Here is a 22,949-nt window from a genome sequence, read left to right as displayed (position 1 = left end):
GTCACTCTCTGGACAGTGCATTAAAACTACAGCTGGTCTTTCAGGTTTGTCCTCACTGCTGTACCACAATGAGCCAGTAGATGGCAGCATATGACAACTATTTTCAAAAGTATTTTGGTAAATAACAAATCCACTAAGAACAGAATCAGAAAAGGTTTATTACCATTGTCTGAGCTTAAGGTGCAACACAAAACAATGAATAATAAAATAATGATCTATATCACAAAGCAGCTAACTCAGCACAAAATCTAATTCCTCTAAAGTTAATATAACTTTAGGTTTTACCACGCACTGACACAACAGTAAAGCTTGTAATAATAGCTCTGCTGCATGTTCTGCTGCCTCTAAGTACAAAGTCCAGGCTTGTATTCCAGTGTCCAGATGACTCAAACTGAATCTTTTACTTTGATAGGCTCGTGTTGTGTAAACAGGAAACAGCTCACGTCACTGAACTCAGCTTGACTACTTTTCATTGCGTTTACAGAGAATCACGTGGTACATGTGGGCGTGTATTACCTGTAAGTCACTGCCCACTGTCATGAAGTCCTCTCATATCTCTGTTATTCTGGTCACATTCCAGACACTTTGAGTGAATTCAAGCGTGTTTTGTACTTTTCTCTCTACTTTTTGCTGCCGGGATTTCAAGTCTCCTCCGGGGTCAGGCCATGGCGCAGTGGAGGTCGCTCCTGACGTTAGAGCCGGACTTGAAGAGCCGTGTGGTCCGTCTGTACGTGCGCAAGTTCCCCTTCGATATCCGCCGCTGTCTGAGCCTCTGGATCGAGGAGCAGGACTGGTGAGTCCAGGAGGAGGACAGGAGGAGGACAGTGAGAGCAGGAGGAGGACAGTGAGAGCAGGAGGAGGACAGTGAGAGCAGGAGGAGGACAGGAGGAGGACAGTGAGAGCAGGAGGAGGACAGTGAGAGCAGGAGGAGGACAGTGAGAGCAGGAGGAGGACAGGAGGTGGACAGTGAGAGCAGGAGGAGGACAGTGAGAGCAGGAGGAGGACAGTGAGAGCAGGAGGAGGACAGTGAAAGTAGGAGGAGGACAGTGAGAGCAGGAGGAGGACAGTGAGAGCAGGAGGAGGATAGTGAGAGCAGGAGGACAGGAGGAGGACAGGAGGAGGACAGTGAGAGCAGGAGGAGGACAGTGAGAGCAGGAGGAGGACAGGAGGAGGACAGTGAGAGCAGGAGGAGGACAGTGAGAGCAGGAGGAGGACAGTGAGAGCAGGAGGAGGACAGGAGGAGAGCAGGAGGAGGACAGTGAGAGCAGGAGGAGGATAGTGAGAGCAGGAGGAGGACAGTGAGAGCAGGAGGAGGACAGGAGGAGAGCAGGAGGAGGACAGTGAGAGCAGGAGGAGGACAGGAGGAGGACAGTGAGAGCAGGAGGAGGACAGTGAGAGCAGGAGGAGGACAGTGAGAGCAGGAGGAGGACAGGAGGAGAGCAGGAGGAGGACAGTGAGAGCAGGAGGAGGACAGTGAGAGCAGGAGAAGGACAGTGAGAGCAGGAGGAGGACAGGAGGAGGACAGTGAGAGCAGGAGGAGGACAGTGAGAGCAGGAGGAGGACAGTGAGAGCAGGAGGAGGACAGTGAAAGCAGGAGGAGGACAGTGAGAGCAGGAGGAGGACAGTGAGAGCAGGAGGAGGACAGTAAGAGCAGGAGGAGGACAGGAGGAGGACAGTGAGAGCAGGAGGAGGACAGTGAGAGCAGGAGGAGGACAGTGAGAGCAGGAGGAGAACAGTGAGAGCAGGAGGAGGACAGTGAGAGCAGGAGGAGGACAGTGAGAGCAGGAGGAGGACAGGAGGAGGACAGTGAGAGCAGGAGGAGGACAGTGAGAGCAGGAGGAGGACAGTGAGAGCAGGAGGAGGACAGGAGGAGGACAGTGAGAGCAGGAGGAGGACAGTGAGAGCAGGAGGAGGACAGTGAGAGCAGGAGGAGGACAGTGAAAGTAGGAGGAGGACAGTGAGAGCAGGAGGAGGACAGTGAGAGCAGGAGGAGGATAGTGAGAGCAGGAGGACAGGAGGAGGACAGGAGGAGGACAGTGAGAGCAGGAGGAGGACAGTGAGAGCAGGAGGAGGACAGTGAGAGCAGGAGGAGGACAGGAGGAGGACAGTGAGAGCAGGAGGAGGACAGTGAGAGCAGGAGGAGGACAGTGAGAGCAGGAGGAGGACAGTGAGAGCAGGAGGAGGACAGGAGGAGAGCAGGAGGAGGACAGTGAGAGCAGGAGGAGGACAGTGAGAGCAGGAGAAGGACAGTGAGAGCAGGAGGAGGACAGGAGGAGGACAGTGAGAGCAGGAGGAGGACAGTGAGAGCAGGAGGAGGACAGTGAGAGCAGGAGGAGGACAGTGAGAGCAGGAGGAGGACAGTGAAAGCAGGAGGAGGACAGTGAGAGCAGGAGGAGGACAGTGAGAGCAGGAGGAGGACAGTGAGAGCAGGAGGACAGGAGGAGGACAGGAGGAGGACAGTGAGAGCAGGAGGAGGACAGTGAGAGCAGGAGGAGGACAGTGAGAGCAGGAGGAGGACAGGAGGAGGACAGTGAGAGCAGGAGGAGGACAGTGAGAGCAGGAGGTGGACAGTGAGAGCAGGAGGAGGACAGTGAGAGCAGGAGGAGGACAGTGAGAGCAGGAGGAGGACAGGAGGAGAGCAGGAGGAGGACAGGAGGAGGACAGTGAGAGCAGGAGGAGGACAGTGAGAGCAGGAGGAGGACAGTGAGAGCAGGAGGAGGACAGGAGGAGAGCAGGAGGAGGACAGTGAGAGCAGGAGGAGGACAGGAGGAGGACAGTGAGAGCAGGAGGAGGACAGTGAGAGCAGGAGGAGGACAGTGAGAGCAGGAGAAGGACAGTGAGAGCAGGAGGAGGACAGTGAGAGCAGGAGGAGGACAGGAGGAGGACAGTGAGAGCAGGAGGAGGACAGGAGGAGAGCAGGAGGGGGACAGTGAGAGCAGGAGGAGGACAGGAGGAGGACAGTGAGAGCAGGGGGAGGACAGTGAGAGCAGGAGGAAGACAGGAGGAGGACAATGAGAGCAGGAGGAGGACAGTGAGAGCAGGAGGACAGTGAGAGCAGGAGGAGGACAGTGAGAGAAGGAGGAGGACAGTGAGAGCAGGGGGAGGACAGGATGAGGACAGGAGGAGGACAGTGAGAGCAGGAGGAGGACAGGAGGAGGACAGTGAGAGCAGGAGGAGGACAGTGAGAGCAGGAGGAGGACAGTGAGAGCAGGAGGAGGACAGTGAGAGCAGGAGGAGGACAGGAGGAGGACAGTGAGAGCAGGAGGAGGACAGTGAGAGCAGGAGGAGGACAGTGAGAGCAGGAGGAGGACAGGAGGTGGACAGTGAGAGCAGGAGGAGGACAGTGAGAGCAGGGGGAGGACAGGAGGAGGACAGGAGGAGGACAGTGAGAGCAGGAGGAGGACAGGAGGAGGACAGTGAGAGCAGGAGGAGGACAGTGAGAGCAGGAGGAGGACAGTGAGAGCAGGAGGAGGACAGGAGGAGGACAGGAGGAGGACAGGAGGAGGACAGTGAGAGCAGAAGGAGGACAGTGAGAGCAGGGGGAGGACAGGAGGAGGACAGGAGGAGGACAGTGAGAGCAGGAGGAGGACAGGAGGAGGACAGTGAGAGCAGGAGGAGGACAGTGAGAGCAGGAGGAGGACAGTGAGAGCAGGAGGAGGACAGGAGGAGGACTGGTGAGTCCAGGAGGAGGACAGTGAGAGCAGGATTAGGACAGTGAGAGCAGGAGGAGGACAGTGAGAGCAGGAGGAGAACAGTGAGAGCAGGAGGAGAACAGTGAGTCCAGGAGGAGGACAGGAGGAGGACAGTGAGAGCAGGAGGAGGACAGTGAGAGCAGGAGGAGGACAGTGAGACCAGGAGGAGGACAGTGAGAGCAGGAGGAGGACAGTGAGAGCTGGAGGAGGACAGTGAGAGCAGGAGGAGGATAGGAGGAGGACAGTGAGAGCAGGAGGAGGACAGGAGGAGGACAGTGAGAGCAGGAGGAGGACAGTGATAGCAGGAGGAGGACAGGAGGAGGACGGTGAGAGCAGGAGGAGGACAGTGAGAGCAGGAGGAGGACAGTGAGAGCAGGAGGAGGACAGGAGGAGGACAGTGAGAGCAGGAGGAGGACAGTGAGAGCAGGAGGAGGACAGGAGGAGGACAGTGAGAGCAGGAGGAGGACAGTGAGAGCAGGAGGAGGACAGTGAGAGCAGGAGGAGGACAGTGAGAGCAGGAGGAGGATAGGAGGAGGACAGTGAGATCAGGAGGAGGACAGGAGGAGGACAGTGTGAGCAGGAGGAGGACAGTGAGAGCAGGAGGAGGACAGTGAGAGCAGGAGGAGGACAGTGAGAGCAGGAGGAGGACAGGAGGAGGACAGTGAGAGCAGGAGGAGGACAGGAGGAGGACAGTGAGAGCAGGAGGAGGACAGGAGGAGGACAGTGAGAGCAGGAGGAGGACAGTGAGAGCAGGAGGAGGACAGGAGGAGGACAGTGAGATCAGGTGGAGGACAAGAGGAGGACAGGAGGAGGACAGTGAGAGCAGGAGGAGGACAGTGAGAGCAGGAGGAGGACAGTGAGAGCAGGAGGAGGACAGTGAGAGCAGGAGGAGGACAGTAAGAGCAGGAGGAGGACAGTGAGAGCAGGAGGAGGACGGTGAGAGCAGGAGGAGGACATTGAGAGCAGGAGGAGGACAGGAGGAGGACAGGAGGAGGACAGTGAGAGCAGGAGGAGGACAGTGAGAGCAGGAGGAGGAGGACAGTGAGAGCAGGAGGAGGACAGTGAGAGCAGGAGGAGGACAGTGAGAGCAGAAGGAGGACAGGAGGAGGACAGTGAGAGCAGGAGGAGGACAGTGAGAGCAAGAGGAGGACAGTGAGAGCAGGAGGAGGACAGAAGGAGGACTGTGAGAGCAGGAAGAGGACAGGAGGACAGTGAGAGCAGGAGGAGGACAGGAGGAGGACAGTGAGAGCAGGAGGAGGACAGGAGGAGGACAGTGAGAGCAGGAGGAGGACAGTGAGAGCAGGAGGAGGACAGTGAGAGCAGGAGGAGGACAGGAGGAGGACAGTGAGAGCAGGAGGAGGACAGTGAGAGCAGGAGGAGGACAGTGAGAGCAGGAGGAGGACAGAAGGAGGACTGTGAAAGCAGGAGGAGGACAGGAGGAGGACAGTGAGAGCAGGCGGAGGACAGGAGGAGGACAGTGAGAGCAGGAGGAGGACAGGAGGAGGACAGTGAGAGCAGGAGGAGGACAGGAGGAGGACAGTGAGAGCAGGAGGAGGACAGTGAGAGCAGGAGGAGGACAGTGAGAGCAGGAGGAGGACAGAAGGACAGTGAGAGCAGGAGGAGGACAGGAAGACAGTGAGAGCAGGAGGAGGACTGAGTAATAAAATACATGTGGGCCTTTAATGCTACATTAACTTTAACTGTTTTTATGTAATTATAAGCGATATTATTCACTCGTCAAAATCTTACTTAATTACTCACTTCATTACATTACATTACATTACATTACATTACTTACATTACATTACATTACATTACATTACATGACTTCCATGACTTAGTTAAAAGCACATGTGCAGTTTAATGAGGCTTCGTTGCTTGTATGAAGCTGCTGAATATGTCCACGTGCCGTTCTTTAGGGAAGCGGCGTCCGCAGATGGAGCCGCGGCCAAACGTCTCTTTCAGACGGTGCTACTGAAGCTGGATGAACTGATCCGAGAGTCGCTGTACAACAACCACACTCTGAAGGGGCCGGACTTCTCTCTGCTGAAGGACCACCTCATGGTAAGAGCCGCATCTTTAAAGACGCACATTGTAACTTTTCTGGTGGAGATGCTTTTGCTTTCAATGTGTCTGTGGTTTTAAACGTTGCTATTGAGCATTTATTGCATGAATCCCAGAAATATTTCATGCCATACTGTGGATTGTGGAACATTTCAGACAAAATATTATCATCTTAGGCTGAGCAAAATAATATGTCTGTTTGCCGTAACCCGACCGACCCGCTATGAAACTAGCCGACTGAAAAAAAAATATCAGCATTTTGTTGAAAAAACTTCAAAATCTTTTATTTTTCAATTATTTCGCCGACTCACCGACCGGTCTTTCCTGAACCGCCGTGTTGAATATTTTTATCACGCTGTTAAACCTGTCTTTCAACTCAAAACTGATACCGCACCGCGCTACACATGTACGTCTTCATATTCGGTCCTCCACATGCGTCTGTCACAAAACAGAGCGTTGCGTAGGACAAGTAGGTTTGCCTCTGTCGGCGCCACTGGACTCTGCATAGGACATGTGTTTCTCTGTCATGGTGTGAAATTTGACTTACGCAAATGCATTCTGGGATTGAAACACGCCCAGTAGCGTCATCACAACAAACATGGCGGCGCCCGTGTCCCCCACATGTTCCCCCCGCTCGCCTTAGCTACCAAAATAAAAGATAGCGGTGTACAAAAGGTCGATTGACATATCTTAAAATCGTGAGATTTAGTCTCCCGATCGGGTTGATAGAGACGTTTTCCGTCATTGACTGTTGAAGCCCGACCCCTGGTGGTCACTCCGACTCAAAAAATGCCTGAGAGCCGGCAGAGGCCAGTGAGCCAGATTCTGAAACTCTGGAGCTCAGAAGGTCAGAATCCAGCTGAAACTGCGTGTCTGAAGCAGCCACAGATATGACGTCGTCATATACTGAGGTTGTGCCATGCCCCTCATGCCGTTGTGCCACCACACGACTGGCATCAGTCTGGAGGGTCTGGATAACTGCCCGCATTTGGGCCAGTTCAGATGTCAGCGTGCTCACTTGAGCCGCTAACTTCCCGGGGCCCTTCTTTTTCTTAAATGGGGGGCCGCCTTGAGTAGCCGTGGACGGCCGCTTGAGGCCCCCAGTCTGGCCAGCTGGTAACTGACTCGGAGGCGCCACAGACAACCAGTCTGAAGCGTCCTCGAAAGCCGCCAAGCGCGCTACGCGCACAGACCGGGGCATAACCGAACAGTTGGAGCAAGCATCATCGGAGAGTGCCTCCCGAAGATGATCCACTCCAAGACAAGCAGGGTGGAGATCATGCCCATCGTTAGGCTGCAGCGGCGCCAGGCAGGACCGGCAGCACAGGGACTCCAGCATGATAAGACCGGAGCCAATAGAGTCGGGTCGAGCGGAACGCCACTAGCGACTCTAAGATGTAAAACCTCTTACCTACCCCGGTAAGAGGGGCGCAGCGGGGTCAGGTCGAGCAGTGAACGCCACTAATGACCCGCTATATGAGGGGACACCGCGGGGTCAGGTCGAGCAGGGAACGCCACTAATGACCCGCTATGTGAATGAGACGCGCGGGATCAGACTGAGCTGAGCACGCCACTAATGACCCAATGTAAACACAAAACCAGCTACATGTAACCACCAGGTCGAGCCGAAAACGCCACCGCTGGTGTGTAACTGGCTGAAAACAAAGCAGTTCAGAACTAATGACCCGAAAACGGCTATAGTTAGAACTTAGAGCCGCGCGGCTGTATCAGTAAACCAAACAACCGGCTTTAGCTCACGGATAAACACAGAACCGGGTACAATTGTACGGTTCAAATTCAACAAAAAACTACCGAGCGCACGGCTACGGCGAAATGCATTAAAGGGGTACTTACCAGTCGTAGAAAACAACGTAAATATACCTCCTATTGCAACAGGTCCGACACGCTTGTGCAGCCCCAGGAGGGCGAGCGAACTCGCTGCACCGACTGTACCACAGTCACAGGGCTAACAGGCTACAAGCGGCAAAACGAACCAACTTTGTGGGAAAACAGCAATATTAGCCGAACAACCACGTATACAACCTGCATGCGAGAAGGTGAAAAGGGACTGACCTCCCGGTGTCACGTGACTATATAGACTCACGTGAGCCACCGGGGGGTCAAAGGTGACTTTTTTGTTATTAATTCTCGACCTGTGTATGCGCAAGGATGATCATCCAGTGCTTTATGCACCGCCTCTGGCGGTCAGTAGGGATGAAATAGAACTTATATTAATTTTACAGCTCACAACAATCACGTTTTTACAGTTGACTAATGTGCTATTATTGTGAAAAACCATTGTGGCGCAAGCAGTGATCGACCAATAAAATCAAAAATGTCCCGTGTGTCACAACCATTATTTAAATTGTTACGAAATACAGTCCAAATCAGGCCGTTTCCCCCTCACTTCTGCCGCTGTAGCTCAAAATGAAGTCACGGTGTCTTTTAGCGGCCTCTACGGGTCGCTGAGCAGTACTGCGGGAAGCTTGGTTCTTCTTCTCCCGCCGCGGCTCAGTCTGTGGCCGTGTTCAGAGCTCTGCACATGCTCTGAGGACCACACAGCCTCAAACTAAGCTGAAGAAACCTGCGTCTGAATCTTGGATGTTTGAAGATTGTGCCCCGACTGAGCATGTGCAGAGGAGAAGCCAAGCAACTGCAGCGCCAAGTCTCTACAAACGGACTTGAAAACTACCTTTTAGAGACAAGTCTGTGTTTGTAGCTCAGGCTCTGTTCACGTTTCCAATGACTAGACGTTAGTTCGAAATACAGGAAGTATTTTAATAACATAGAGCTCAAGTTTGTGTCATGAACCGATCGGTGAAGTGAGTTTGTTTACTCGACATTCGGCAATCTTCACAGGGTTGGGAGTTTAGCTCGTTTAGCTCGTTTAGCTCACTTTTTACATACAAAAGCTGCAGAGACGTGACTTCACACCCTCATTTGAAAGATTACACGTCTTATTTCATAGCTCTTTTGGTGTCGGATTATACACTAGGTAACTCAATACTCTTTATAATGTTAAATGTGTTCTAATCTTCTATTGCCTTCGTGCACGTTTCGACGCATCCTTCACCCTTTGCATTGGACTGTGTTGGAACGTCTCCAGACACAGTTCGAGCACTTCCCCCAGGACATGGCGGTCAAACTGTCTGAATGTTTACAAGAAGAGAAGCTGCTCTTGGAGTCGGCCTCCGTCGTCCAGGTGAGACAACCCGACGACGCGGGCGTGGACGACGAGGCGAGCCAGTTGGAAAACCAGATTCGGGTAAATTCTAACAAAAATGCAGCTCTTATACCGTATATGTACTTTTGGACTTATTGTATTGTAATGCAGGAGATTGAAGAGGAAGTCAAAGCGCTGGAGAAGGTGGAGTCGATATACAAGTCGTGGGAAAGCGGAGGTAGAGGGAAAAAGTGACGCCGCGCACAGGGTTTTTCTCTTTTTGCTGTTGTCGTTCATACGTGTTTGAATGATTTGATGTGTCAGTTGCACAGATGAATGGACCGGCGAGCGCTCAAATGCAAGAGAAGTGTTTAAACCAGGCCAACAGCATCAGAACAAAAAAGCAGGTGCACAGAGAGAGAGTGAATCCGATTGCTTGGCTGTCATTCACGCAGACGTATCATTCATGTGGTTTTTTCCCACTTTGCAGGAGGTGATGTCCCGGATCGTGAAGTCGGTGAAACTCGCCTCGCTCGGCGTCGAGTCGTTGGTTTCCGTGGAGCTTCCCGAGTGGAAACGCAAACAGCAAATGTCCTGCATCGGAAATCCAGTCCGCATCGACCTGGAGCGTCTGGAGACACGGTCTGAGCCCGATCACGCGTTACTCACATGACGGAAACATGGTTTTATTTATTGGTTTCAAACGTGTGGGTCGACTCATACATCCGGTAAAAAGAGACTATATTTATACATATATATATGTTCAAAAGTGAGTAGGGTAGAGTCATATGAAGCCAGTGGTCTCGCTGGGCTGAGGTTGAAGGTGGGACAAACCGTGCGTGGGAGGCACGAGCGAGAAGTGCTGCTTTACTTTATTTATTTATTTACTATGGACATAGCATTTACGGACGACACCTGTCCATAGGGCCAATTTAGAGTTGCCAATTTTACTTAACACATACATGTCTTTGGACGGTGGGTGGAGCCGGAGAACCCGGACACCCGTTACCACGGGGAGGACATGCAGACTCTATCCTCTATCCTGTGAACCTGACCTCATTTTCCTTTAGGAGTTATAATGATAATGCAATGAAAATCACACTGGCAATATTCACATCTAGTCATATTTATCAAGATCGAACTAATTATTTGCTTGCATTTTCTTTTGAATTGCATCATGTTTGGACATTGTTTGAGTGATTGAAATCTGGGGGTAATAATGGACTTTAACAGCCACGTCAACTCAATAACATCAGCAGCTTTTTATCAGCTAAAGACGTTGACAAAATCTAAAATATAGTGTCTAAACCGGATTTGGAGAGACTTCTCCATGCGTTTGTCTCCAGTAGATTAGACTGTAACAGCTGCTCACTGGTCTCTCCAAACCAGCTGTAAAACAGCTGCAGTACATCCAGAACGCTGCTGCTCGGGTCCTGACTAGAACCAGGAAGTACCATCACATTAGTCCTGTTCTCAGGTCTCTGCACTGGCTGCTGTGGCTCAGAGAATAGACTTTAAAGCAGCTCTGCTTGTGTACAAGTCTCTCCATGGCCTAGCACCAAAGTACATCTCAGACATGTTAGTGCCATATGAACCATCTCGGACTCTGAGGACCTCTGGGACCGGCCTCCTGCTGGTGCCAGAGTCAGGACTAAACATGGACCGGCCTCCTGCTGGTGCCAGAGTCAGGACTAAACATGGACCGGCCTCCTGCTGGTGCCAGAGTCAGGACTAAACATGGACCGGCCTCCTGCTGGTGCCAGAGTCAGGACTAAACATGGACCGGCCTCCTGCTGGTGCTAGAGTCAGGACTAAACATGGAGCGGCCTCCTGCTGGTGCCAGAGTCAGGACTAAACATGGACCGGCCTCCTGCTGGTGCTAGAGTCAGGACTAAACATGGAGCGGCCTCCTGCTGGTGCTAGAGTCAGGACTAAACATGGAGCGGCCTCCTGCTGGTGCCAGAGTCAGGACTAAACATGGACCGGCCTCCTGCTGGTGCCAGAGTCAGAACTAAACATGGGCCGGCCTCCTGCTGGTGCCAGAGTCAGGACTAAACATGGACCGGCCTCCTGCTGGTGCTAGAGTCAGGACTAAACATGGACCGGCCTCCTGCTGGTGCTAGAGTCAGGACTAAACATGGGCCGGCCTCCTGCTGGTGCTAGAGTCAGGACTAAACATGGGCCGGCCTCCTGCTGGTGCCAGAGTCAGGACTAAACATGGACCGGCCTCCTGCTGGTGCTAGAGTCAGGACTAAACATGGACCGGCCTCCTGCTGGTGTCAGAGTCAGGACTAAACATGGACCGGCCTCCTGCTGGTGTCAGAGTCAGGACTAAACATGGACCGGCCTCCTGCTAGTGTGACAGAGTCAGGACTAAACCTGCTCAGAGCCCCGCCCACACTCTCCCAGTGGCTGGTCTCTAACGCTGCTGTTCCTCTCAGGTTCAGTCGTGTGGCGCAGAGTCTTCTTCAGATCGTCCAACAGCTGAAGAAACTACAGGAGCAGAGCAGACCCCAGATCAGCCCCGTGTCCAACCTGTCTGAAGTCATCCAACAAACCAACTCCCTGCTCAACAAACTCATGAAGAAGTGAGAACAACACACACACACACACACACACACACACACACACTAAAAAACAAAATGGTTTTGGTATTCAATTTTAATCTGTCAATGCAGTGAAAACATTTTTAATTTAATAGAAGTCACGGACACATAATTTACTTTCATGTCTTCTTCTTCTCAGCGCTCTGGTTGTAGAGAAACAGCCCGTGATGCACAATCAGCCTCGTCGCCCCCTGGTGCTCAGAACGACGGTGCTGTTCAGTGTCAAACTCAGGTGAGCAATGACTAAAAGTTATGAATATGAGGAATGGGGACGTCCCGATCACGGTTCTAAGTTCATCCATCAGCCGTTTACACGTGTGTGATTTGTTTTCTTAGATTTTTAGTAAACTTGCCGAGTCTGCTCAGTGGATGTTCCATCCAAGCAGAATTTGACAAGTAAGTCACAGCAACGACATTTAAAGTATTGTTCTACACCAGTACTTTCATTTATACACACTTCTGTTTTCATTTAAGGGACGTGCAGGAGGTCGAGACCATTCAAGGGTGAGTGGGTTTTAAAAGATCTAAATGAATGTGTTGTAGCACTTTAAAAGCTGAAATACAACTTTTTTTTTGTAAGATTCACTGTAGAATTGGGCAATTTAGCTAAATTTAGATAACGCCATGATTGTTGGATTGAAATAATGCAAAAATGTAATACCAAATGTAAAGAGCTGATTAAAAACACAAATTAAAATGTTATGTTATAAACTTCAAATGACTAAAAAAAAGGTTCATAAGGTGATATTTCTGCATGTTTGTGATTAATCTAACGAACATTTCACATTTGTCTGACGATTACCTCAAGAGACTCTTTTTAAAAGTAAACAAAACAAAGGCCATGACACAGAAAACCAAATGTCCGGATGTAAATGTGTGTAATGTCTGTGCTCATTTCAGTCCAGTTATCCACCCATTGTGTCCACGGCAAGAGTCTTGACCGCTCCGTTCAAAACTCAAGCTAGTTTCACTAACATTGAGCTTTGGGAATTGTAATAAAGTACAAAATCATTAAAATAATGTTTGATTTGACATGGCCAGCAGCTTGACAGTTACTTTTAATCAGATGATGGACAAAAAGGAATACATTAAGTCAATACTTTTAACACAATAGAGCTCTATATGTGGCCCCAGATTTGATTTGATTTGATTTAATTTAATTTAATCTAATTTAAAATAATTGAATTTAAAATAATGGAATATAAAATAATTGAATATAAAATAATTGAATATAAAATGATTGAATATAATATAAGGCCACAGTTATTTTATTACTTGGTTTACGGATCCGCCGCACTTAGATTATCAATTTCTACAATACAAATAAAATTAATTATTATACTTTTTTTTTTATAAAGTACCACCGACAACGCAAAATAGCTTTAAATGAAATATAAATAGCGGTATTAAGTCAAAAGATAAGAGCGTGTGAAGCAATTTTTCGTCAAAATCCCGCGGGAGTGAGAGACGGAGCAGCTCCGTCCCTGCGCGCGGCCCGGGAGCATGAGCCCGTTTCCTTGTCTGCTACGCGCAGCGCTAACTCCTTTATATCGCAAATACACATTTTAAACCCGTTTACCACATTTTCTCCAGCGCGTTTTGCTGTGACTAAGGCTGCACACTAGCGTCAATTCTACCAATGCAAAACACGCTAAATCTACTGTTACACTCACCTGCGCGCCACGTCTCTCCCCCCCTCCCCCTTCTGTTCAATATGTTTCATTTAAAAATCCGTAAACCAAATAATAAAATAACTGCGGCATAAAATAAGATAAAATAAAATAAAGGTTTATTTTAGTTTAGTTGAATATATTTTATTTTATTTTAGCCAAGCAAAACAATATAAATGTTTATTTTATTTAACTTTATTTGAGTTGATTTTATTTTAGTTAAGCAAAGCAAAACAAAAATACAACAAAGGATTATTTAATTTTATTTTATTTTATATAAGCAAAGAGAAAAAAAAACCCAAAACAAAATAATATAAACTAATATTGGTGTTTTATTCCCAGGTTCCGTCAGTTTCAGTTCACCTCCAACAACACCAAAGTAATGGACATCGACAAACAGAAAGGAGGCCTCGTGGCAGAGTGGGACATGGTAAGATCCACAGGAAGGTCGAAGGTCCTTGGGCAAAACACTTTGCCGTACTTATGTATTTTAATTTGGGATAAAGTTTTCTTTACATTATTTCTCCCATATTCTGATGTTAAGCCTACATTGTTTTCTTTTTTCTTTTTCCACAGTCGATTATGGAAATCAAAGTAAAACGGAAAAGATCAAATGTGGTAAGAAGCTGCAGGACGTCACGATGTAGTTGATTTTGGGCGTTACAAAAATAAATTGAATTGAATTGAGTTGGAGAAAGTAAAGTAAAGCATTGTGTCTGAGCAGAGCCCCATCAGAGTGACTGAGGAGCTGCACCTGATCAAGTTCAGCACAAATCTACAGTTTGCAGGTCTCGAGTGTCGAGTGGAGGTGAGTCACGATGACAGAGGTTTAGGAAACAAAAGGCCCTCGAATAATGACATAATGCCCCAAACAGAGGCCCACACAGAGGCCCACACAGAGGCCCACACAGAGGCCCACACAGAGGCACAAACAGAGGCCCACACAGAGGCCCACACAGAGGCCCACACAGAGGCACAAACAGAGGCACAAACAGAGGCCCACACAGAGGCCCACACAGAGGCCCACACAGAGGCACAAACAGAGGCACAAACAGAGGCCCACACAGAGGCCCACACAGAGGCCCACACAGAGGCCCACACAGAGGCCCACACAGAGGCACAAACAGAGGCACAAACAGAGGCACAAACAGAGGCACAAACAAGAGTCCACTACAAAAGGGTCAGAAACCGCTTCGGTTTGAACTGGGGGTGATTTTAGTCTAGAGTTTAGTCAAATTAGGCCTCATGCTAAAGGATAACACAAAAAAGCCTAATTTGTTCCTCCAAAATCTGAACTCTGCTTCAAACCACATGTTTTTTCTGACAGTCACAGCTCTGACTGTGGACCTCTCTCAAGCTGAGCGTTTGGAGTTAGAAATGACTGAATCTCGGTCTGAGTTCACATGACTCTTGTCCCAGGGCACTGTCCTCGCGCCCTTTCTCTTCACCCTTTACACTGCAGACTTCAGACACGACACGGACAGCTGTGTCCTGCAGAAGTTCTCTGACGACTCTGCCATCGTCGGACTCATCACGGACAACGATGACGAGGAGTACAGAGGACTGGAGCAGGACTTTGTGGACTGGTGTCAGCGGAACCACCTCCTCATCAGCGCGGGGAAGACCAAGGAGATGGTGGTGGATTTCCGCAGACGCCACCCCACTGCCCCCTCACCAGTGAACATCCAGGGACGGGACATTGAGAGAGTGGACTCATACAAGTACCTGGGTGTTCATCTGAACCACAAACTGGACTGGACTCATAACACAGACGCACTGTACAGGAAGAGCCAGAGTCGGCTCTACCTCCTGAGGAGACTCAGGTCTTTTGGAGTGACAGGGCCACTCCTGAAGACCTTCTCTGACTCTGTGGTGGCATCAGCTCCTGTAGGTGTGGCCTGCTGGAGCAGCAGCATCACAGAGAGGGAGAGGAAGAGGCTGGACAGAGTCATCAAGAAGTCCAGCTCCGTCCTGGGCTGTGCTCTGGACTCGGTGCAGGAGGTGGGGGACATAAGGGTCCTGGCTAAACTCACGTCTATGCTTGACCATGAGTGTCGCCCCCTGCAGGACACTCTGCCCCCTGCAGGACACTCTGTCCCCTGCAGGACACTCTGTCCGCTCTGGAGAGCAGCTTCAGTGGGAGACTGATCCACCCTCGCTGTGTGAAGGAGACGTTTCACAGGTCTTTCCTTCTGCTGCTGTCAGACTCTACAACAAACACTGCCCTGAACATGTGCAATACTGATGTAACCATGTGCAATACCATCATATACATGTGCAATACTGAATCAACCATGTGCAATACCTGTAAATAAGAGTGTTCTATTTTGTTTTATCCGGTTTAGTTGCCTGCTAATAGTATTACCTAGTCTTGTGCTAGCTATTTTTACTTTATTTTTATTTTATTTTATTCTATTATCATTATTTTATTATTATTATTATTATGATTATTATCTTATTTTTATCTTTATCTTTATCTTTTTATTTTTATTTATCTATTTTATTTTATTTCCCCCCCTCCATTCCCTATTAAGATAGGAGAGGAGTTTTGTTTATAAGAGTTTTTTTGTTTTTGTTCATAAGAGTTCTATTAAGAGTGTGTTTTGAAACTTCCTATAATCTGTCCTTTCCTCCTGTTTCTACTGCAGTGGAACAACAAAATTTCCCCTTGTGTGGACATTAAAGGATTATTTTATCTTATCTTGTTCCTCTTGTTGCAGACGAGCTCGCTGCCGCTGGTGGTGGTGTCCACCACGAGCCAAAGCTCCAGCGCCTGGGCCTCAGTGCTGTGGTACAACCTCTGTCCTCCTCAAGACACAGTGAGAGACACTTTTACATCTTTTATTCTGATCATCTGACAATCTGAGCCAAAAACACTGGACACACATGGGCTTGTGTTAAGTTTCATTCATAAGTAAAAAATGTGTGTTCAATTGTATAACCACTCGTCAATCGATCGTCAACAACGGCATGACACAATGTAGGACGCTGTGTTGACATGACGAGTCCCGCTGCTGTCTCAGATCGCGAGTCTGAAAGCGGTAGGAGGCACGTGCTGTAAAGTTAGCGTCGTATTCACAGATTCGGACTTCTGAGGTCAATAGCTCCTAAACACACAAGTCTTTACAGATCATTCACATGCCAAAATACTCATATTTACACTGCCAAGTGACTACAACCTCGTTTTTAAAAATCAGATGTGTATTTTGGGCGCAGCGAATTACACAAATGATCCGAATGTGTGGAGACGAGTGCTTAGGGACCGTCATCAAATGTGCAGCCGGAGCTGAGACGAGTACTTAGGGACCGTCATCAAATAGCAAAACCAAAAATGGAAACGTTTTAGCTGGAATGGACCGTCAAATAGAGCGATAGAATTTGAATAACACAATAAATACACCATGATTGACACCACAGTAATCTTTATTTTTCCATCAGAAGCTTAATATATATTTTTTGTGAGGGTAAAGACAATTAATATGTAAATGAGACTCCTGCAAATAGTGATGATATGGAAGAAAGTTGTAAATAAGGCCATCTGACTTGATGTTAATTCATTTATTCAACAACTAATTTTATTTGCAAGTTTTCTGTTTTATTTAGAAAAAATGTAAATGTTTAAATTTACATGTTTTTTAGAATGTTTTTTTAATAGAAATATAATATAAATTATCTTGTTACATCAATGAACAATATTGATTGTTAGTAATTTTCGTGTTTTGCTATGATATTATCAAATTGCTATACAAATGTGAAAAAATTTACGGATTGTTTAGCAGCGACGCTACACAAGAGAAAGTCCTTAATCTGAGCCCTGTCTCTGATACTACAGTGAGTGTAGTAGTACTGATACTATAGTGAGTGTAGTAGTACTGATACTACAGTGAGTGTAGTAGTACTGATACTACAGTGAGTGTAGTAGTACTGATACTATAGTGAGTGTAGTAGTACTGATACTACAGTGAGTGTAGTAGTACTGATACTATAGTGAGTGTAGTAGTATTGATACTACAGTGAGTGTAGTAGTACTGATACTACAGTGAGTGTAGTAGTACTGATACTACAGTGAGTGTAGTAGTACTGATACTACAGTGAGTGTAGTAGTACTGATACTACAGTGAGTGTAGTAGTACTGATACTACAGTGAGTGTAGTAGTACTGATACTACAGTGAGTGTAGTAGTACTGATACTATAGTGAGTGTAGTAGTACTGATACTATAGTGAGTGTAGTAGTACTGATACTACAGTGAGTGTAGTAGTACTGATACTATAGTGAGTGTAGTAGTACTGATACTATAGTGAGTGTAGTAGTACTGATACTACAGTGAGTGTAGTAGTACTGATACTACAGTGAGTGTAGTAGTACTGATACTATAGTGAGTGTAGTAGTACTGATACTATAGTGAGTGTAGTAGTACTGATACTACAGTGAGTGTAGTAGTACTGATACTATAGTGAGTGTAGTAGTACTGATACTATAGTGAGTGTAGTAGTACTGATACTATAGTGAGTGTAGTAGTACTGATACTATAGTGAGTGTAGTAGTACTGATACTACAGTGAGTGTAGTAGTACTGATACTACAGTGAGTGTAGTAGTACTGATACTATAGTGAGTGTAATAGTACTGATACTATAGTGAGTGTAGTAGTACTGATACTATAGTGAGTGTAGTAGTACTGATACTACAGTGAGTGTAGTAGTACTGGATACTACAGTGAGTGTAGTAGTACTGATACTACAGTGAGTAGTAGTACTGATACTATAGTGAGTGTAGTAGTACTGATACTACAGTGAGTAGTAGTACTGATACTATAGTGAGTGTAGTAGTACTGATACTATAGTGAGTGTAGTAGTACTGATACTATAGTGAGTGTAGTAGTACTGATACTACAGTGAGTGTAGTAGTACTGATACTACAGTGAGTAGTAGTACTGATACTATAGTGAGTGTAGTAGTACTGATACTACAGTGAGTAGTAGTACTGATACTATAGTGAGTGTAGTAGTACTAATACTACAGTGAGTGTAGTAGTACTGGTACTACAGTGAGTGCAGTAGTACTGATACTACAGTGAGTAGTAGTACTGATACTACAGTGAGTGTAGTAGTACTGATACTACAGTGAGTGTAGTAGTACTGGTACTACAGTGAGTGTAGTAGTACTGATACTACAGTGAGTGTAGTAGTACTGATACTATAGTGAGTGTAGTAGTACTGATACTATAGTGAGTGTAGTAGTACTGATACTACAGTGAGTAGTAGTACTGATACTATAGTGAGTGTAGTAGTACTGATACTACAGTGAGTAGTAGTACTGATACTACAGTGAGTGTAGTAGTACTGATACTACAGTGAGTGTAGTAGTACTGGTACTACAGTGAGTGTAGTAGTACTGATACTACAGTGAGTGTAGTAGTACTGATACTATAGTGAGTGTAGTAGTACTGATACTACAGTGAGTAGTAGTACTGATACTACAGTGAGTGTAGTAGTACTGATACTACAGTGAGTGTAGTAGTACTGGTACTACAGTGAGTGTAGTAGTACTGATACTACAGTGAGTGTAGTAGTACTGATACTACAGTGAGTGTAGTAGTACTGATACTACAGTGAGTAGTAGTACTGATACTATAGTGAGTGTAGTAGTACTGATACTACAGTGAGTAGTAGTACTGATACTATAGTGAGTGTAGTAGTACTGATACTACAGTGAGTGTAGTAGTACTGGTACTACAGTGAGTGTAGTAGTACTGATACTACAGTGAGTGTAGTAGTACTGATACTACAGTGAGTGTAGTAGTACTGGTACTACAGTGAGTGTAGTAGTACTGATACTACAGTGAGTGTAGTAGTACTGATACTACAGTGAGTGTAGTAGTACTGATACTACAGTGAGTGTAGTAGTACTGATACTACAGTGAGTGTAGTAGTACTGATACTACAGTGAGTGTAGTAGTACTGATACTACAGTGAGTATAGTAGTACTGATACTACAGTGAGTGTAGTAGTACTGATACTACAGTGAGTGTAGTAGTACTGGTACTACAGTGAGTCTAGTAGTACTGATACTACAGTGAGTGTAGTAGTACTGATACTATAGTGAGTGTAGTAGTACTGATACTACAGTGAGTAGTAGTACTGATACTATAGTGAGTGTAGTAGTACTGATACTACAGTGAGTAGTAGTACTGATACTATAGTGAGTGTAGTAGTACTGATACTACAGTGAGTGTAGTAGTACTGGTACTACAGTGAGTGTAGTAGTACTGGTACTACAGTGAGTGTAGTAGTACTGGTACTACAGTGAGTGTAGTAGTACTGGTACTACAGTGAGTGTAGTAGTACTGGTACTACAGTGAGTGTAGTAGTACTGATACTACAGTGAGTGTAGTAGTACTGATACTACAGTGAGTGTAGTAGTACTGATACTACAGTGAGTGTAGTAGTACTGGTACTACAGTGAGTGTAGTAGTACTGATACTACAGTGAGTGTAGTAGTACTGATACTACAGTGAGTGTAGTAGTACTGGTACTACAGTGAGTGTAGTAGTACTGGTACTATACTACAGTGAGTGTAGTAGTACTGATACTACAGTGAGTGTAGTAGTACTGATACTACAGTGAGTGTAGTAGTACTGATACTACAGTGAGTGTAGTAGTACTGATACTACTGCTCCTTCCGTAGAGTCTCTCTGTGTTTGTGAAGCCTCCTCCTCTCTCCTGGGAGCTGCTGTCTCAGGCTCTGAGCTGGCAGTTCATTTCAGCCGGAGACCAAGAGCTCAATGACGACCAACTTCATGAACTCAAACTCAAAATAGTCGGTCAGTCTTTCATACATGTATTTGCAAATGTCAAAATTGCATCTCTAAAGTCATAAATACATTATTTACACATGTTCTTTACAGATAATCCAGAGGAGCTTGTGTCCTGGTCCAAATTTTCTAATGTAAGTGATGGAGAGTTAGCATTTGATATTATTTATGTTCTGTTGGTGCATTAATGTAGTCTGCAGGCAGTTTAATCTGCATCAGTCCATGATAAATGTGTCAACTGTGATGAATGGCATGATTATTGGATGCATCTATTTATATTGTGTATTCAAAGGTATGATTTGTTACAGCAGAAAGACGGCCCATGGATTTGGATCGATGGGATATTGGGTCTAATCGAGCAGCACGTGAAGACACTTTGGAGAGAGAAGTGAGAGCTTTAAACCCACCTTCTACTTTTAAGATTATTGCAGCAACAAAGATAAAGCGCTTTCAGTTTTCAGACAGAAATTCATGTTTTTAAAAATACTTGGTATCTTGTGTTTATATATTCTATTTTAATATTAAAATGTGTTTTCTGGTACTTTGGTACATCTAAAAGGAGTTTTGAAAGGTAGACAGCTAGACAGTGTCTTAGAAATCAAGACGTTTCAACTCCCAAAAGTCTTTTTCAATCTAAAGGAGCCAGTCTTAAACTCTTATTCTGCTCTGACCTGACTAAGCCCTGCCTTTGTTTACCTGTCACCACTAAATTGCCTGTGTTGGACTTTTTTCTCTTTCAAATTGTGCTGTTTTATTGTTTGTATCCGTAGTATCCACACACATCCAGCCTTTTCTTTTTGTTCTGGTTTTATAAGACAACCAATAGATCTGTACGTGAAAGCTGCACCGCGTATCTTTTTTAGTGGCATATTTAGCCATCATTTATTTAATTACTGGTGTTTTTGGACTGGTGGTTGCACCTTTAAGTCGTAGCTTTAGCCGCCACGGATTTAACATTTATTTATCATTAACCATTGACTTTACCCCATTATATTATTGACATTGCGCTATTCTAGTTTGTCATTCGTCCGTGTGCGTTCATTCCAGTCTCATCATGGGTTTCGTGAGCAAAAACCAAACTCGGCAGCTTCTACAGAACAAACAGAGCGGGACCTTCCTGCTGCGCTTCAGCGAGAGCAACAGAGAGGGCGCTATCACCTTCAGCTGGGTCGAGCACACAAACAAAGGTATTAATGTTAATGTTAATCTGGTGCAGCCTCATTATAAAAAACCCTCGGACAACAAGACGTACGTTGTTTCTTCTCGTTTGTCCTGTAGGAGTCATTTTCCACGACATCGCCCCGTTCACCAAAGACGAGCTGTCCAGGAAGTCTCTGGCCGATAGCATCAAAACATTCAGAAAGAAAAATGGCCTAGACAATCCCCTGATCTACCTGTACCCGGCCACGCCCAAGGACAGCGCGTTTGGACGTTACTACTCAAATTCAAACGGTATTAACTATTTATTTATGTTTATTTATCTGTTGCTTTAAGAGCCGGTACCTTTTTTTAAATTGTCGCTGAAATTAAAATGTTAAAACTGTTGACCCACGCGAGCAGAACCAGCTGTGTGGCCAAAATTGTGTGAATGTGAATAATATTTCTATGTTTTTATTTTTCAGAAATGGCCAATAACCTAATAGTGGCCCCTTACGTGAAAAAGATATTTGTTTGTGTGGGAGAGTAAGTCTTGTTTCAGATTTTAAAAAGCAACACATTCAGGACTTCTGCAAGGTTTTCTGTCACAAAACAATGTGCAGACTCTGATTTTTTGTCTCTTTTGTACATTTTATGAAAGAACATGATTAAATGACAAAAGCGAATTATTATTATTATTATTATTATTATTATTATTCGGCACCTCTGAAAATTTATTTGAACGATTCACCAATTCTTGTTTTTAATTACCGTATTTTCAGGAGGATAAGCCAAAAAAAATCATAATAGAGAAGAAAGAACATATACAAGTTGCACTGTAGGATGAACTGCGGTTGCAAGTGTGAAAATAACAAATAATAACATATAAGTCGCTCCAGAGTATAAGTATATAAGTATAAATATAAGCATAAGTCAAAACTATGAAAAAAGGTGCGACATTTAGACACCTCTATATGGGAAATTCATGGGTAAACTAATATTTACACATTTTCACATACATTGTTTTTAGCAGTTATAATGGGTGTTATTGGCCTACAAAACATCAAAATGTATGTTTTATGATCATAGAGGAGCTAGAATTGTAATAAAACAGTTTGGCACAGTTGGCACATATTTGGATCACTTGTTCCGAATATACTTTTTGATACAAAAAGGTCAACAGCACCAAAATGCCTGTTCCCAGAGATCTGAAACTTTACACAGTTGTTGTCAATAAGATAAACAGCATGTACAGTGAACAGCATATGCACACAATGAAGTATGTCATGCTCAGGACCATTACAAATTGACAATATTCAGGCGAGACTAAAAAAAGGATGTATTTTGTATGTTTGGGCCTCTGTAGTGTAAGTTCTGAAGCCCTGACAGTGTCATGTGCACATCTGCAGAAACTAGAAGGCCTAAGCTTTCTAATGATGCATCACACTTGCATGTGGAACATAAGATCCTCTTTTAATAAGCAATGCCATTTGGGTATCAACCATTGTGCACAGGGCGAAATAGGCGGATGGTAACAGGTTAAAATATTACTTGGCATGTTTGGCGGGCCGTATTATAAAGACAAATGGGCCGTATGTGGCCCGCGGGCCGTAGTTTGCCCAGGTATGGTCTATAGTCATTATTAGTTCGTGATTATTGGTATTATTATTGCTCATTGATGGTCTGTGGTTGCAGCTGTCCCACGTCTCCCTCGTCGTCCCCCACTCCCACAGAGATGGACCTGGATCAGGACTTACTGGACATTCCGACTCCTCAGGTGGGTCAAACTTACCCTCACAGCAGC

The 22,949-nt window shown here is 46.1% G+C and overlaps 1 protein-coding gene across 1 annotated transcript; it reads left to right on the top strand.

Moving 5' to 3' along the window:
* Positions 1 to 541: 541 nt before the first annotated feature.
* LOC140359934 (signal transducer and activator of transcription 1-alpha/beta-like) lies at positions 542 to 21,725 on the top strand. The gene is made up of 20 exons (XM_072445187.1): positions 542 to 793; positions 5,612 to 5,756; positions 8,863 to 9,021; positions 9,091 to 9,157; positions 9,244 to 9,326; positions 9,410 to 9,561; positions 11,361 to 11,507; positions 11,665 to 11,757; positions 11,862 to 11,921; positions 12,000 to 12,029; positions 13,538 to 13,625; positions 13,772 to 13,813; positions 13,920 to 14,003; positions 15,916 to 16,014; positions 19,882 to 20,017; positions 20,102 to 20,142; positions 20,317 to 20,396; positions 21,056 to 21,195; positions 21,287 to 21,460; positions 21,631 to 21,725. The coding sequence occupies exons 1-20, from the start codon at positions 666 to 668 to the stop codon at positions 21,693 to 21,695; spliced, it is 2,013 nt and encodes a 670-aa protein (XP_072301288.1). The 5' UTR covers positions 542 to 665; the 3' UTR covers positions 21,696 to 21,725.
* Positions 21,726 to 22,949: the final 1,224 nt, after the last annotated feature.

Source organism: Eucyclogobius newberryi, unplaced genomic scaffold, assembly GCF_026437365.1.
Source record: "Eucyclogobius newberryi isolate DKJ021-1_F unplaced genomic scaffold, fEucNew1.0.hap1 SCAF_14, whole genome shotgun sequence".
NCBI classification, from domain to species: domain Eukaryota; kingdom Metazoa; phylum Chordata; class Actinopteri; order Gobiiformes; family Gobiidae; genus Eucyclogobius; species Eucyclogobius newberryi.
Note: the sequence above shows the minus strand (reverse complement) of the source record. Positions and strands in the feature narration are given on the sequence as shown.